Genomic DNA, 12167 nt, shown 5'->3' with positions numbered 1-12167 from the left:
TTCATAGTGTGTCTTTTTAGAAGCAGCAGGATACTTCTCCAATGATGTAGTGGGTGGTTCAGATGCAAATTGCAGCTGAAATCAGCAAAACAGTTGTCCCATATGGGGTTAAGTCTAAGACGAACAGGAACAAGTGCAACAGTTCAGGAGAACAGCCCTGAGTGCCAGGGAGAATTCAACAGGCACAGCCCTGCAGTCTTGATTCAGGCAAAGCTCCAACTGACTGAGTAAGCAGTTCTGCCCGAGGTAGGATTAGGTCTCTGTCCAACTGGTTTATAGTTTTGATTCGGGATTTCTTTTCTGCATACGGACAATACCACTTTGTCAGTGATGAAACCGAGTGAGATCTGCTGCAGCTTTTCTTTGTTAGACCCTTTTTAACAGAAAGAACTGCTGAAGTTTCATTCACCAGTTAGTAAAAGAAATAGCGCAGCTGGAAGGGATTATCGTCATCTCCCCTCTCCAGTGATAAAACAGCGTCAGCTTTTCACAGAGAGGAGCCCTACCATAAACACAGCTCTGGGCCCCCACCTACACCCTGAGAGTGGGCTGGTCACTAGCTGACCTGAGATCCAGGTCTGGAGTTCAAAACTGGCCCAGAGAGCTGGAACAAACCCCAGATCTGAACAGTGGATCTGGAGCCAAAGGTGGTACCTCTGGGGTTTCTCTCTATCTTCAAGGGATTGGACAATCTGGTTGTGAGGGACACAAGAGCCACCCCCTCTTTTGGATCACTGATCATTCCCAGCGTCAAACTCAAACCACACGTTACCCTTTGTTTGACTCAGGCCTCTGGTTCCATCCAGGAAATGCCAAAAAGAAGAATAGAGGCTGCTCTGGCCATATTGCAGCCTGAGCAAAAGCAGCAATGTCTGGGGATCTGGTAAGAGATCCCACAAGATCTCCAGCCCAGTCTGATCTGTTGTAAAGGTCTGGGTCAGCTGGAGATGAGGAAGTGTGGCCGAGTGCATAGGGACCTAGGCTGACAGTCAGAAGCTTCCTGCCCAGCTCTGATACTGACTCACTGTCTGACTTTAAGTAAATCACTGAGGCTACCTTGTGACTTGGACAACACATCTATGCTGTGGGATAAGAGGCAGTACGAACTCCCCTGCGCGCGATACTCAGATCAGCTACCCAGACCCAGGAGCAAGTAGATGGTGAATGGAGTGAGCTTTGGCTCCACCCATAAAGCGCTGACCAGCACAGCTGTGCTGGTGCAGGGGGTGTCAGAATTTGCTGCTGGTTTGGGTCAGCAGCACATGGCTGTACCCCCAAAGCTAGAGGGAAGCAGAGAGGGAATCATGCCTCAGCAGTGTGGTTGCCTCCTAGCAAGGTGCATAAGACAGGGCAGTGTTAACAATTAAGGTCTCATCTATGGCATTCGGTCCATTTAGATTTTGTGGGAAGGCAAGATAGTCAGCGACGGGCGGATGTGACAGCATTAGCCCCAGGACTATGCTTTTGTCACTAGGGGATTTGCACGTGCAAAGCAATAGCTCAGCATTGTACTCTATGGCCCCTACCTGGTAACAGCCTAATACTCAGAAATCCCGAGCATTCCCAGCTCCCATTGAATCTGTTCCCTGATTTGGGATTTGTTCCTGCAAGGTGAGAATACCCCACTGACTTCAGTGGAAGCTGAGGGCACTCAGGCTCAGATCCGCAGAGGTGTTTAAGTTCTGATGGGGGTTAGGTGCCCAAATACCTTTGAGGATCTGGGCCTCAGGGCCATGCAGGACATAGCCCTTGATGTAACTCGTATCAGGTTTCCAGCTCAAATAGTGACAATAACAAATGTGGAATTCCCATCCCATTTTGCAACATTCACTTAAAAGTCCCTGTTTCTGTAAACATTCCTGCCAGTAACCTCCCCGAAGTCACCGGGAGCGGGGGGGGCGGGGGGGGGCGCACAGCAGCTCTGTAGATCCAGACCTTGTGATGTTATATGCACAGTTTGGTGGGAAAGTTACTGACGTGGTTCTAAACTCACAGCCATGTGCCTGAAAGGAAACGGACAAGAACTTTTGCAGCGGGGCCACGTTTTACTAACTGAAATCTAAACCAGGAAGAAAGGAAAGGAGGAAAAGGGAAACACCGCTAGCCCTGGAGAAAATGTACACGGTGTTTATATGCACTTGGCTTTGATCCCACACAATAATGTAGTCTCTGTGTGTGTTGTGAGCGGCATATTTCCCTATCTCTGTGAGGAATGTGTATGTTGATTTGACAGCTATTTACTGCCTGGATCAGTCTTGCAGGAAAGGAACCTAAGTTATTTCTTGCTCTAGGTATTTATATGGCCCTCCTCAGTGCAGTATCAGATAGCCTCACTGTTACTAATGATCCATCATCACAACAGCCCGTGAGGAAAGAAGTATTATCGTCTCCATTTTGCTGATGGGGAACTGCATGTAGGAGAGAATAAGTGACTTGCCCAAGGCTCTGAGGAAGTCTGTGGCAGAGCAGGAATTGAACCCAGCTCTCCAGGGTCACAGGCTGTAACCACAAGGCTTTTCATCCTTCCTCCTAGACATCCATGATGTATGTGAATTTAGCACCAGTGAAAGGTGCCAGTTTGGCTTCCCTGGTGAATTAAGTCCTGTATTTATCCACAGGACAGATACGAATCTTCCCCACCCTGTCCCATCAAAGAGTGTAAGCTCCGTGCTATGAGGAGGGTGGTTCAGTCCACACAGCCCATTGAATGGGTGACACCAGACTCGTGTACAGAGGGGACAGATCCCAGCAGACAAGTCCAGGGGCAAGGGAAACAGTGGCATAGCCAGTGCAGAAACATACGACTGTGGCCTCTCATGAATCCTCTCCGGGCTTGAGAGCAGGCCGCACAGTAGCTTCCTTGCAAAGGACAGGCTGATCCCGCCAGAGGAAATTTCTTTCCTTCTGAAAAGCTATTGAGGCCTGAGCCCAATGGAAACAAATCCATGAACTTATCCTGTATTTGCACCAGTGTTAATGAGCTCAGGATCTGGCCCACTGTCCATAACCAGGAGCTTAGGCATGGCAGCAGGCCCAGATCTGAGCCTGCTGTTCTGTACCATGAGCTGTTCTGGTTAGGGGAGGCCACGATTAGCTGCACTTTGGAGCATGTCATCACATGAAAGCATGTTAGAGTGTGAATTACATGACATTACTTGTGTACAGAGTGAAACCATGCCAGCAAGGTCTTGGGATGCTCTGATGGCATGTGAAGCTAAGCTGTGATACAGAAATCCCTCTTACCGTTGTTTTCAATTACTTTGGTTTGTTTCTTGTCATTGTCCCGCTGGACCCCATGGATCTCGACTGTCACCCTTGCATCAACGATGGAGTTTTTGCTTTTGTTCACCTTGGGCAGCTGCTGGCCGGAGATGATCTGCAGAGGAAGCAGAGGGGACAGTAGCACACGTTCAGGATGAGACTTGATTTTCAGAACTGTCATCTCTTTTCTCCAGGCAATATCCTTTGGGAACACAGGGTCTGCCATAGCAAGTCAGACCACAGTTCTCTCAAAACTTGCATCCTGACTCCAGCACCTGATGCTTCGGGGAAAGGTGTGAAACGGCCACAGTATTCTTGGTCAACTGTGCAATGCTCCAATAGCCCTGGCAAGGGGCAGGGAGAAGGAATTCCTAATGGACCCCTGCTGATGAGCGGTTTATACCCTGAACTAATACTGAAGGATGTTTGCCAAATAAATGCTTGTAACCATAACAATAAATAATGACATATGAGCCTGGACTACCCTTGTTTTATCCTTTTCACACGTTTTATACTAAACCAAGAAGGTGAAGTCATGAAAAGAGAGTGCTTTCTGTGAGCTGGGCTCTGCCACCCCAACGCATTATTATTATAATTTATTATTTGAATTGTGATCGTCTTAGCAGCTGCAGTCACAGATCAAGACCCCACTGTCTTAGGCACTGTTCAAACACAGAACAAGACAGCCCCTGCCCCAAAGACCTTATAGTACCATAGGCCCCAATCCTACCAAGATTTACATATCTTCTTCCCTTTATGAACACTGAATAATCCCAATGACTACTCTGTGCATCACGTTAAGCATGTGCGTGAGTCTTTGCTGAACTGGGGCCTTACTTTCTGAGTAGTCCCTTTGGCTTTGAAAGGAATTCTCACAGAGGCCCCAATTCAGACTGAAGTCAATGGGATTCATGTACATGATTAACAACTTTGATGACTAGCGCTGGATTTAAGCAGGAGTTTCAAACTTGGTGAATCGGGGCTGTGAAGGTACTGCTCAGTGTCGGTAGAGGTGGCAGAATTTAGATCTGTAGAAGCACACAAAGTTGGCGTTGCTGTTACAATTTTCCTACTCCAATTCTTACTTTAATCTGGAGTTTCTTCCGCATCCACCAGACTCCTTCTGTGATGGATTTTGGATTGAACTTGGATTGCTTGTCCCGAAGGAATTCTGGCTTTAAGACATACCCAGAAAACCCATTGTCCTGGAATCGACCCTGGTAAACATCCATTTCTGGGCCTGGCGTCTGGAAATTCAAGGCAACTGGAACAAAAAAATAAAATTCACCTTCCTGTAAGCCAGCACAAGTGGTTTTCTAGTGATTTTTCACACAATACAGCTACCTTCATACATATAAAGATTTGCCTTCGTGATCTGCAGCACAATAGTGATAAACTTCGCTTCCTACAGCCCTTTTCACATGAGGATTTCACAGATTTTAAAGGGACCATCCTGACCATCTAGTCTGACCTCCTGCATAACACAGAATTTCACCCAGTGATTCCTAAACTGAGACTACACCGTCAGGTTGAAATGGAGTGTATCTTTTAGAAAGACATTCAATACTGGTTAAAAGACTTCCAGTGCTGAAGAACCCACCACATCCATAGGTAAGTTGTTTGAATGGCTAATTAACTCACTGAAAACTGTATTTTTCTTCCAGTCTGAATGCATCCAGCGTCAGTTTCCAGCCATCGGAGATTTTTAGGCCTTTGTCTGCTAGATAAAGAAGGTCTGTATTTTCAGAAATCTCCATGTAATTACTTAGACCCAGATCTTCAAAGGTATTTAGACACCTTTGGGGATCTGAGCCTTATAGACTGATCAAATCACCTCTCAACCTTCTCTTGGCTAGACTAAATAGACTGAACTTCTTTACTCTCTCACTATACGGCATGTTTTCCAGACCTTGAATGATTGTGGTAGCTCTTTTCCGAGCCCCTCTCCATGTTCTCAACACCTTTTCTAAAGTGTGTACACCCTATCCAGTAGTGGCCTCACAAGTGCCGCACACAGAGGCAATACGACTCCTCTGCTTCGACTCGATATTCCTCTGCTTATACATCCGAGGATCGTCTTAACGCTCCTTGCCACCACATGGTAGTGGGAGCTCATGTTTACCTGGTTTTCCACCATGACCACTAAGTCCTAAGTGCCCTACAAAAATTAAAGACAAAAATGATCCTCTCATTCACACCTCTATTTTTCCTCTGATAAATAAATTAATACAGATTTCAGAGAGAGCTGTGTGCACGCTCAGCACCTTTGAAATCTGCCCACTTACTCGGGTTCCCAAATATGGATGTAGGTGCCTAATTTTCAGCACCCATGTTGGTCTCTGTGAATTCTCCAAGGTCACAGTGGTATTTGGGAATAGAACCCAGAATGCCAGACCCTCAAGCACTTTTTCTAACCATTGGACCATCTTCCCCCCAGGGGCGTGGGGAATGGGCAAAAATACTTTATTTCACGAGTAGCTTCATGGAGCCCTTGTTTTCACAATTTGTTTTTGAAACATTCGTATCTCCTCAAAGTTTCAGTGTTCCACGAATTTTAAAAGAGTGTTACTTTGTGTTAGATCTGCTACGTTTGGACCCAGGAACTCACCAGCTAAGGCACAGACAACGGGCTAAATAACCAGCTTGCTTATTCAGCTGCTGTTGCTGCTTACTCTGCCACACTATATTCCTCCACTACTGTGGGTCTTGAACCATACTGGTGCAGTCTAGTGCAGTGTTTCTCAACCTTTCTGACACCAGGGACTGGCTTGCTGCCTTCCTGAACTGTGTCAGGGAGATCTCAGGAACCGATGCCAGTCCAGGAACCGGTCATTGAGAAATACTGTTCTATCAGTTAGGCATGGAACATGCACAATTACATTACCTACATTAGGTTTCAGAGTAGCAGCCGTGTTAGCCTGTATCCGCACAAAGAAAAGGTAATAAGAACAGGAGGACTTGTGGCACCTTAGAGACTAACCAATTCATTTGAGCATGAGCTTTCGTGGGCTACAGTACAGCGGTTGCTCACGAAAGCTTATGCTCAAATAAATTGGTTAGTCTCTAAGGTGCCACAAGTCCTCCTGTTCTTATTACCTACATTATGCTTTGAATACAAGAAGCAGCTACAGGAAATGAGGAAGTATGGAGCTTCAGAGTGACAGCACAACACTGGGACTCAGGGGATCTACATTCACTCCTAGCTAGCTACAGGTTTTCCGTCTGACCTTGGGCGCATATCTTCTGACTCTCAGTTCTCCATTTGTTAAACACGAATACCAAGAGTTCACTATCTCACAGAAAACAAACAACTCACGACAGATATGAATCATGGTTGTTTAATGCATTGCTAGAATGTGCTCAGATACTGCAGCAATAAGCACAGTATAAGAACCTGCATAGCACAGCATAGCGTAGTATACTAGAGCAGAGGTGGGCAAACTACGGCCCGCAGGCCACATCCAGGCCGGCCCCTGAGCTCCTGTCTCGGGAGGCTCGCCCCCAGCCCCTCCCACATAGTTACGCCGCCGCGCGGGCAGTGGGGCTGCGAGCTCCTGCCATTCTGAGCGGCATGGTAAGGGGGTGGCAGCGGCGCAAGGGGCAGTGGGGGGTTGGGTAGGGAGTCCCGGGGGGCAGTCAGGGGACATGGAGTGGTTAGGGTGGGGAGTCCTGGGGGGTAGTCAGGGGACAGGGTGCAGGGGGCGGTTGGATGGGGCGGAGGTTCTGGGGCAGTCAGGGGTCGGGGAACAGGGGGGGTTGGATAGGGCATGGGAGTCCCAGGGGGCCTGTCAGGGGGCAGAGGTGTGGATAGGTTGGGGAAGTCAGGGGACAGGGAGCAGGCAGGGTTGGATAGGGGGTCGGATCCCGGGGGGGGGCGGTTTGGGGCGGGAGGTCCTCTCTTCAGGGACTGAGGCCACACACAGGTCAATCAAATACTAACAACATTTAGGTCCCTGTTGATCTGGTTCCGATTTTCAACCTGGTAGCTTTCAATTGCACTTACTGATCTGACAGCCAACGTTCCACAAGTCAACTGGGTTATAGTTGGAAGAATCTGTCCTCCAGCCAGCAGGATAGACCCGGCTCAAATGCCTGATGTTATGATGAATAAAACTGGTTCCTAGAGAAACAGATACAAACACCCTTTTGAGTGATTTGTGCTATTTCTATTCCTTTTTAATGATATGCAGCCCCTTTACCTGCCTACTTAGCCTGTCTTTTAACTTTGCATACAACTCTTCTGTGACATACCAGGGTACAATCCAGACTAATGAGCAGCTGCGTCACCCCACCCTGTAACCTGGGGTGCCCTTTACAATGCCTCGCTGCTGTAGCCTCCAACCTAGACTGCTCAGAAACAGCCTCCAGCATGTAAGTCACGCCCAGTTACATCTGTGTGTGCGCTGCAGCCAACCAAACAATGGCTCTTACCAGCCTGATTATATTGCAGGGTGACCCCAACACCCCCTCCACCATCCTGGATTTCCCCCAAAAAATGTATGTCCTGTACGGCCCAGCCCTCGCCTGGACAGTACAAATATTCTGAGTCCATTATTCCTTTAAGGGAATAATATGCACACAACTTGTTACCTCACAAGGAGTTACCCAGACACTTCAACTTGAACACACTGGATTAGATAAAACAATAAAACAAGTTTATTAATGATAAGGAGATAGATTTTAAGTGAGTCCAAGTAATGAGGCACACAAGCCAGAAATGGCTACCAGAAAAATAAAGAGAAAACACTTCCTGGTGCCAAACTTAACGTATTCTGTTAGATTCGAAGCAGAGTTTTCTCACCACATGTTTTAGCAGCAGTCTTACCGACCAAACTCTTCAGGTCAGGACCCCTCCCCCAGAGTCCCATGGTGGCTTCCTTTATCTCTTCAGGTGCAGTGAATGGGATGGGTAGGGAGAGAAAGAAAGGAGTGCCTTGGGGTGTTTGTCCCTCCTTTTTATAATTTCTTGAAAAACATTGCCAGCTGAGACCCAGGAAACACAGAGCCTATGTGGAAGGATATTCCCTGCTGGGTTTTTTCACCTGGTTGAACTTCCTTTGCTGTCCCTCCCTGCTTGATGACTCAGCTTACTGCTAAAATACATATTAAGGCAAGCACATATTCCTTTGTTTAGGACTGACCTGACTTCTGCATGGGCAGGGCTGTGGGCTTTGGAACGTGTGTTAATAACATCATAGAGGGAAATCTTATCACTTCTCAATGTTGCCACACATACTTTACCAGGGCAATACTGACCAGCAAATTATGTGTTTTTAAATGATTCCTCATGCGGCACACCTTGTACAAACGTTATTACAATGGTGTATAGAGTGTGAACACAGGAGTATATTCTGTCACCACTTCTTTCCCTTTATCAGACACACTGTCACAAAATCACTTCCACTGCTTCTTTCGGTGACATACCCAGCCAAAGAGACCAAACCTTTTAGGTGCCTCCTCATCCACGTTTGATCACTAATCTGGTGGTGATCACTCCAAAGTGGACTCTCATTTACTAAGTAAATTGAACCCTCACCCAAACCTGCAGTCACTTTGCATACAGTTCCCATCCTGAGCCACCATTGCTGGGAACTAGAGCAGAGCAAGTATTCGAATTTTTCAATGAAGTGGTTCTGCCTTGTGAATACTAAAGCAGATGAATATTCTGGCAGGAATGCTGACCGAAATAGTTAATGTGACAGGGATAATGCAGAACATTCACAAAAAGCAGAATTCAAAGAGCAACTATTCACACAAGAAACTTGATTCTGAGAGCTAAACTCATCCAATCAGGCAACAGAAACAGCCCCTGTGACCTATGTGTCCATTCAAAACTGCTTGAACAGCATATACCATAACGACACCATTTCTGCTCCCACATTAATATGAAGGGATATTAATGGAGCAGGAAGTTCTACAGTTCAGTGCAAGAAGATATTATAATAAATCTCTGGCCACCTCGAAGTTTCTTGGGTGTTACTGCGTTGTACACAATGACCACTATGCTGTATGCTCAGTATTTCACAGTGACAAAGGGATAGAACCAAGAGCCTCCTACTCTAAAGGAACAGGCTCTTTCTGCTTCAGCCTAAATGGGACTCTCTATTGGATGCATGCAGTATAGGGCCTATGAAACCCATCTGTGAGACATAGCTGAAATAATTCTGTCCAGCAAACTGCAGTGGGGTACATACATTACACACACACACAAAATTCACCACATTACAATATCTGTTCATGATATTTACTACCATGCTTAAAGCATGTAAAATCCTGCTCTGGCTAAAATACCCTTAAGGTACCAGTTGTGGATTACAAAAGAGATCCAGGAGACAGCACTGAACGCAGCACAAATACTTAATGGTGGGGTAGGGAGGGAAGTTGCCATTTATACATAGAGAGACAATGCAAAGTTGTTTTTAGATTCTAAGGTGCTACCAATCATGTAGGAGAGGACTCTCTTCTTCTGGACATCTTGCCTTTAAAAGTGAATCTTCGCATGGAAAGACTAGAGAAGGAAGTGAGCACCGAATGTGTGGGTTCACGGACAAGGGGACTAGCAAAGCCTGTTGACAAGGCCGGAGGCACGTACCAGACTCCTGCGCCAGTTTCTGGGCTTTGCTCTCGGTGAAGGACGACATCTCATAGAAGGCAAGGGGAGAGGTGGCGCTGTCGAAGCCCTGGAAGTGGACGCTCTTGCAGTAGATGATGATGTCCGATAACTCCTTGGCCAGCTTTAATTTGGTGCTCTGGAGACAAGAAAGCAATAGGTTTGGCCTTCCCTCCACAAACCCCCTCACAACTGTGCAGAGTATGCACTCTAGTGATCACCGGGGAAGGACACCAGGGCCTCATTCCTGTCTCCTTCACAGAGGGATCCCCCAGTTTTTAGCACCCAGTACCTTTCGTGCAACTGGGCTGTACCCAGCTTCCCCTCCTTTCCCAGAACAGGTTGCTTTCAACGCTGACCACATGAACAGGCGGATTCCTGGTTGCACATTTGGTCTAGGCAAACCCTATCCCGGTTAAGAAAAGACTTGGGATGGCTGTGGGATTGGTGTTTGCATGCTGTTACCCAGCTCACCCTTCTGGCTCACAGGCTGCTAGTGGCAGGAGGTCTGGGAAAGATCTGGGCTGTGTGTGTGAGCTCTAACTGGGTTTCATGCAGCAGCTGCTTTGTCGGCCAAGTCCCATTGTTGCTCAGTGTCACAGCATGATGGACCCCCACATTATGCAGGTGGAAAGCTCTGCGCAAGGCTTTCTGCAGCGCAGGACCAAAAACGTTTTGTTTGCACTCTCAGCCTCAGCCCTTGACTCCAGCATTCAGACTTTTCAGTTGAATCTCAGAAATTGATTGTCTCAGAGCCAGCTGTGCAAACCGGAAGATCTACCCTGGCTGGGAATAAGGGAACAGAGAGGGCAGGATTCCCGGCTCCACAAAGCTTGGAGCTCTTCATTCTGGGATCGACGGGTTCTGATTTTGTCATGTGATGCTTTGGCCCCTGTTGCTGCCACAGCCACCTTAATTACGTCAGGGATTTAACAGGAGCAAGCAGCTCCGGTGAGGGAAGGAAGCAGGAAAGAAAAATAACCAACGTCCAAGGAAACACCTGCTTGATTCCAGACTAGACATGAAATATAAACCTCTGGAAACTAGGGAAAACACACGATGGACCAGATCCACAGCGGGTGTTCATCTTCAGTGGAGCTACACTGTTATACACCCATAGTGAATCTGGCCCATAGTGCATAGGGACATTCACACACACCCGGAGGCTGGGAAACATCAGCGGTCTAAGATAAAGGGCCAAATTCTGCACGTGGATGCTTCAGTGAGTTAAGCGCATGTGTCTAAGCGCAGAGCTTTCAAAAGCTATGTTTGAGTCTAGGGAAGGACCAAGATTCTTATAGTTTGGCCCTGCTCGCCTGAACAGATCAGACCATGCCCCTTGGTGTAAATCAGCAGAGCTCCATTGGAGCGACACTAATTCATACCAGTTGAGGACCTGGTCACGTATTAGAAAGTGGGTTCGTTGGACCTACACTACGTTCAAAGCCCCATGTAGAAGGGTCGACTTTTCATAGCCCTATGAATGGTGCAATGGGATAAAGCGCTAATGTAATTTATTCACCTTAATTTGGGTTATTGCTGATTATGCACTATATGTATTTTATGTCTTTTTAAAACAAACTTTGTATTGTGGATCATCTAAGCACTATACCCAGATGTACAGACACTCTTTTCTCAACCTGTGTATTACATAATTTTAACATCAGCTTTAATAAAATGTCGAGGCCTTCTGCAGGCTGGACAGCCAGGATCTAGCTTATGCCCTTTCCCTCTCCACATAATTCTTCCCATTCAGTGATCTGGTCAGAGCTTTGACTTACTGTCCTCTTTTGCTCTACCTCCTTCTTCACAGACTCATCTTCCATTTCGGCTGCTTCATCCTCATCAGAGACATCTTCAGCCTCTGTGCTACTGTTCCCGTTCATCCCTATGGTGTCCTCCAGGCTGTTCAACTTCTTTCCCTTCACAAGGATCTTCCCCTTTAATTGCTGCAAAAGGGGTTGTGAAAAACGGGTGTAAGTCAGAGCAGAATCTGGCCTGATCTGTAATAAATCAGAAGGATGCTTGGCAGGACCAAGGCCCATTTGAGCTTCACCAGTCACCGGTTATTAGCCAAAGGAATCCAGTTAATGGACAAAGCCATCAGCCCACCAAGGCTGTACTCTACTCCCTGCAGTGGCCAATGCCTGAGATTTCAAAGAATGGCAACCACCTCCCAGCCCATCTGCAAAAACCGATGATAAGAAAAAGCTCCTGTCTGAGTGCCCCAGGTAATCAGCACGCTCTCTGAAACATGTAGTGTGATCCACCTTAAATTACCAGACATAACTACGAG

General features: G+C 47.0%; 1 protein-coding gene across 2 annotated transcripts in view; it reads right to left on the bottom strand.

The window, feature by feature from the left end:
* PLCD1 (phospholipase C delta 1) overlaps positions 1-12167 on the bottom strand; it is a 95730-nt gene that overhangs the window by 7117 nt on the left and 76446 nt on the right. For both annotated transcript variants that reach the window (XM_084621197.1, XM_084621196.1), the window contains exons 9-13: positions 11653-11820; positions 9854-10010; positions 7265-7381; positions 4347-4525; positions 3244-3376 (exon numbers count right to left, since the gene is read on the bottom strand). In XM_084621197.1, coding sequence (XP_084477323.1) covers positions 3244-3376; positions 4347-4525; positions 7265-7381; positions 9854-10010; positions 11653-11820 — 754 coding nt within the window. The remainder of the gene's footprint in view (positions 1-3243; positions 3377-4346; positions 4526-7264; positions 7382-9853; positions 10011-11652; positions 11821-12167) is intronic.

This window comes from Lepidochelys olivacea (genome assembly GCF_965140295.1).
Source record: "Lepidochelys olivacea isolate rLepOli2 genome assembly, chromosome: 2".
In the NCBI taxonomy this organism is placed as follows: domain Eukaryota; kingdom Metazoa; phylum Chordata; order Testudines; family Cheloniidae; genus Lepidochelys; species Lepidochelys olivacea.
This window is presented reverse-complemented; position numbering and strand designations above follow the sequence as displayed.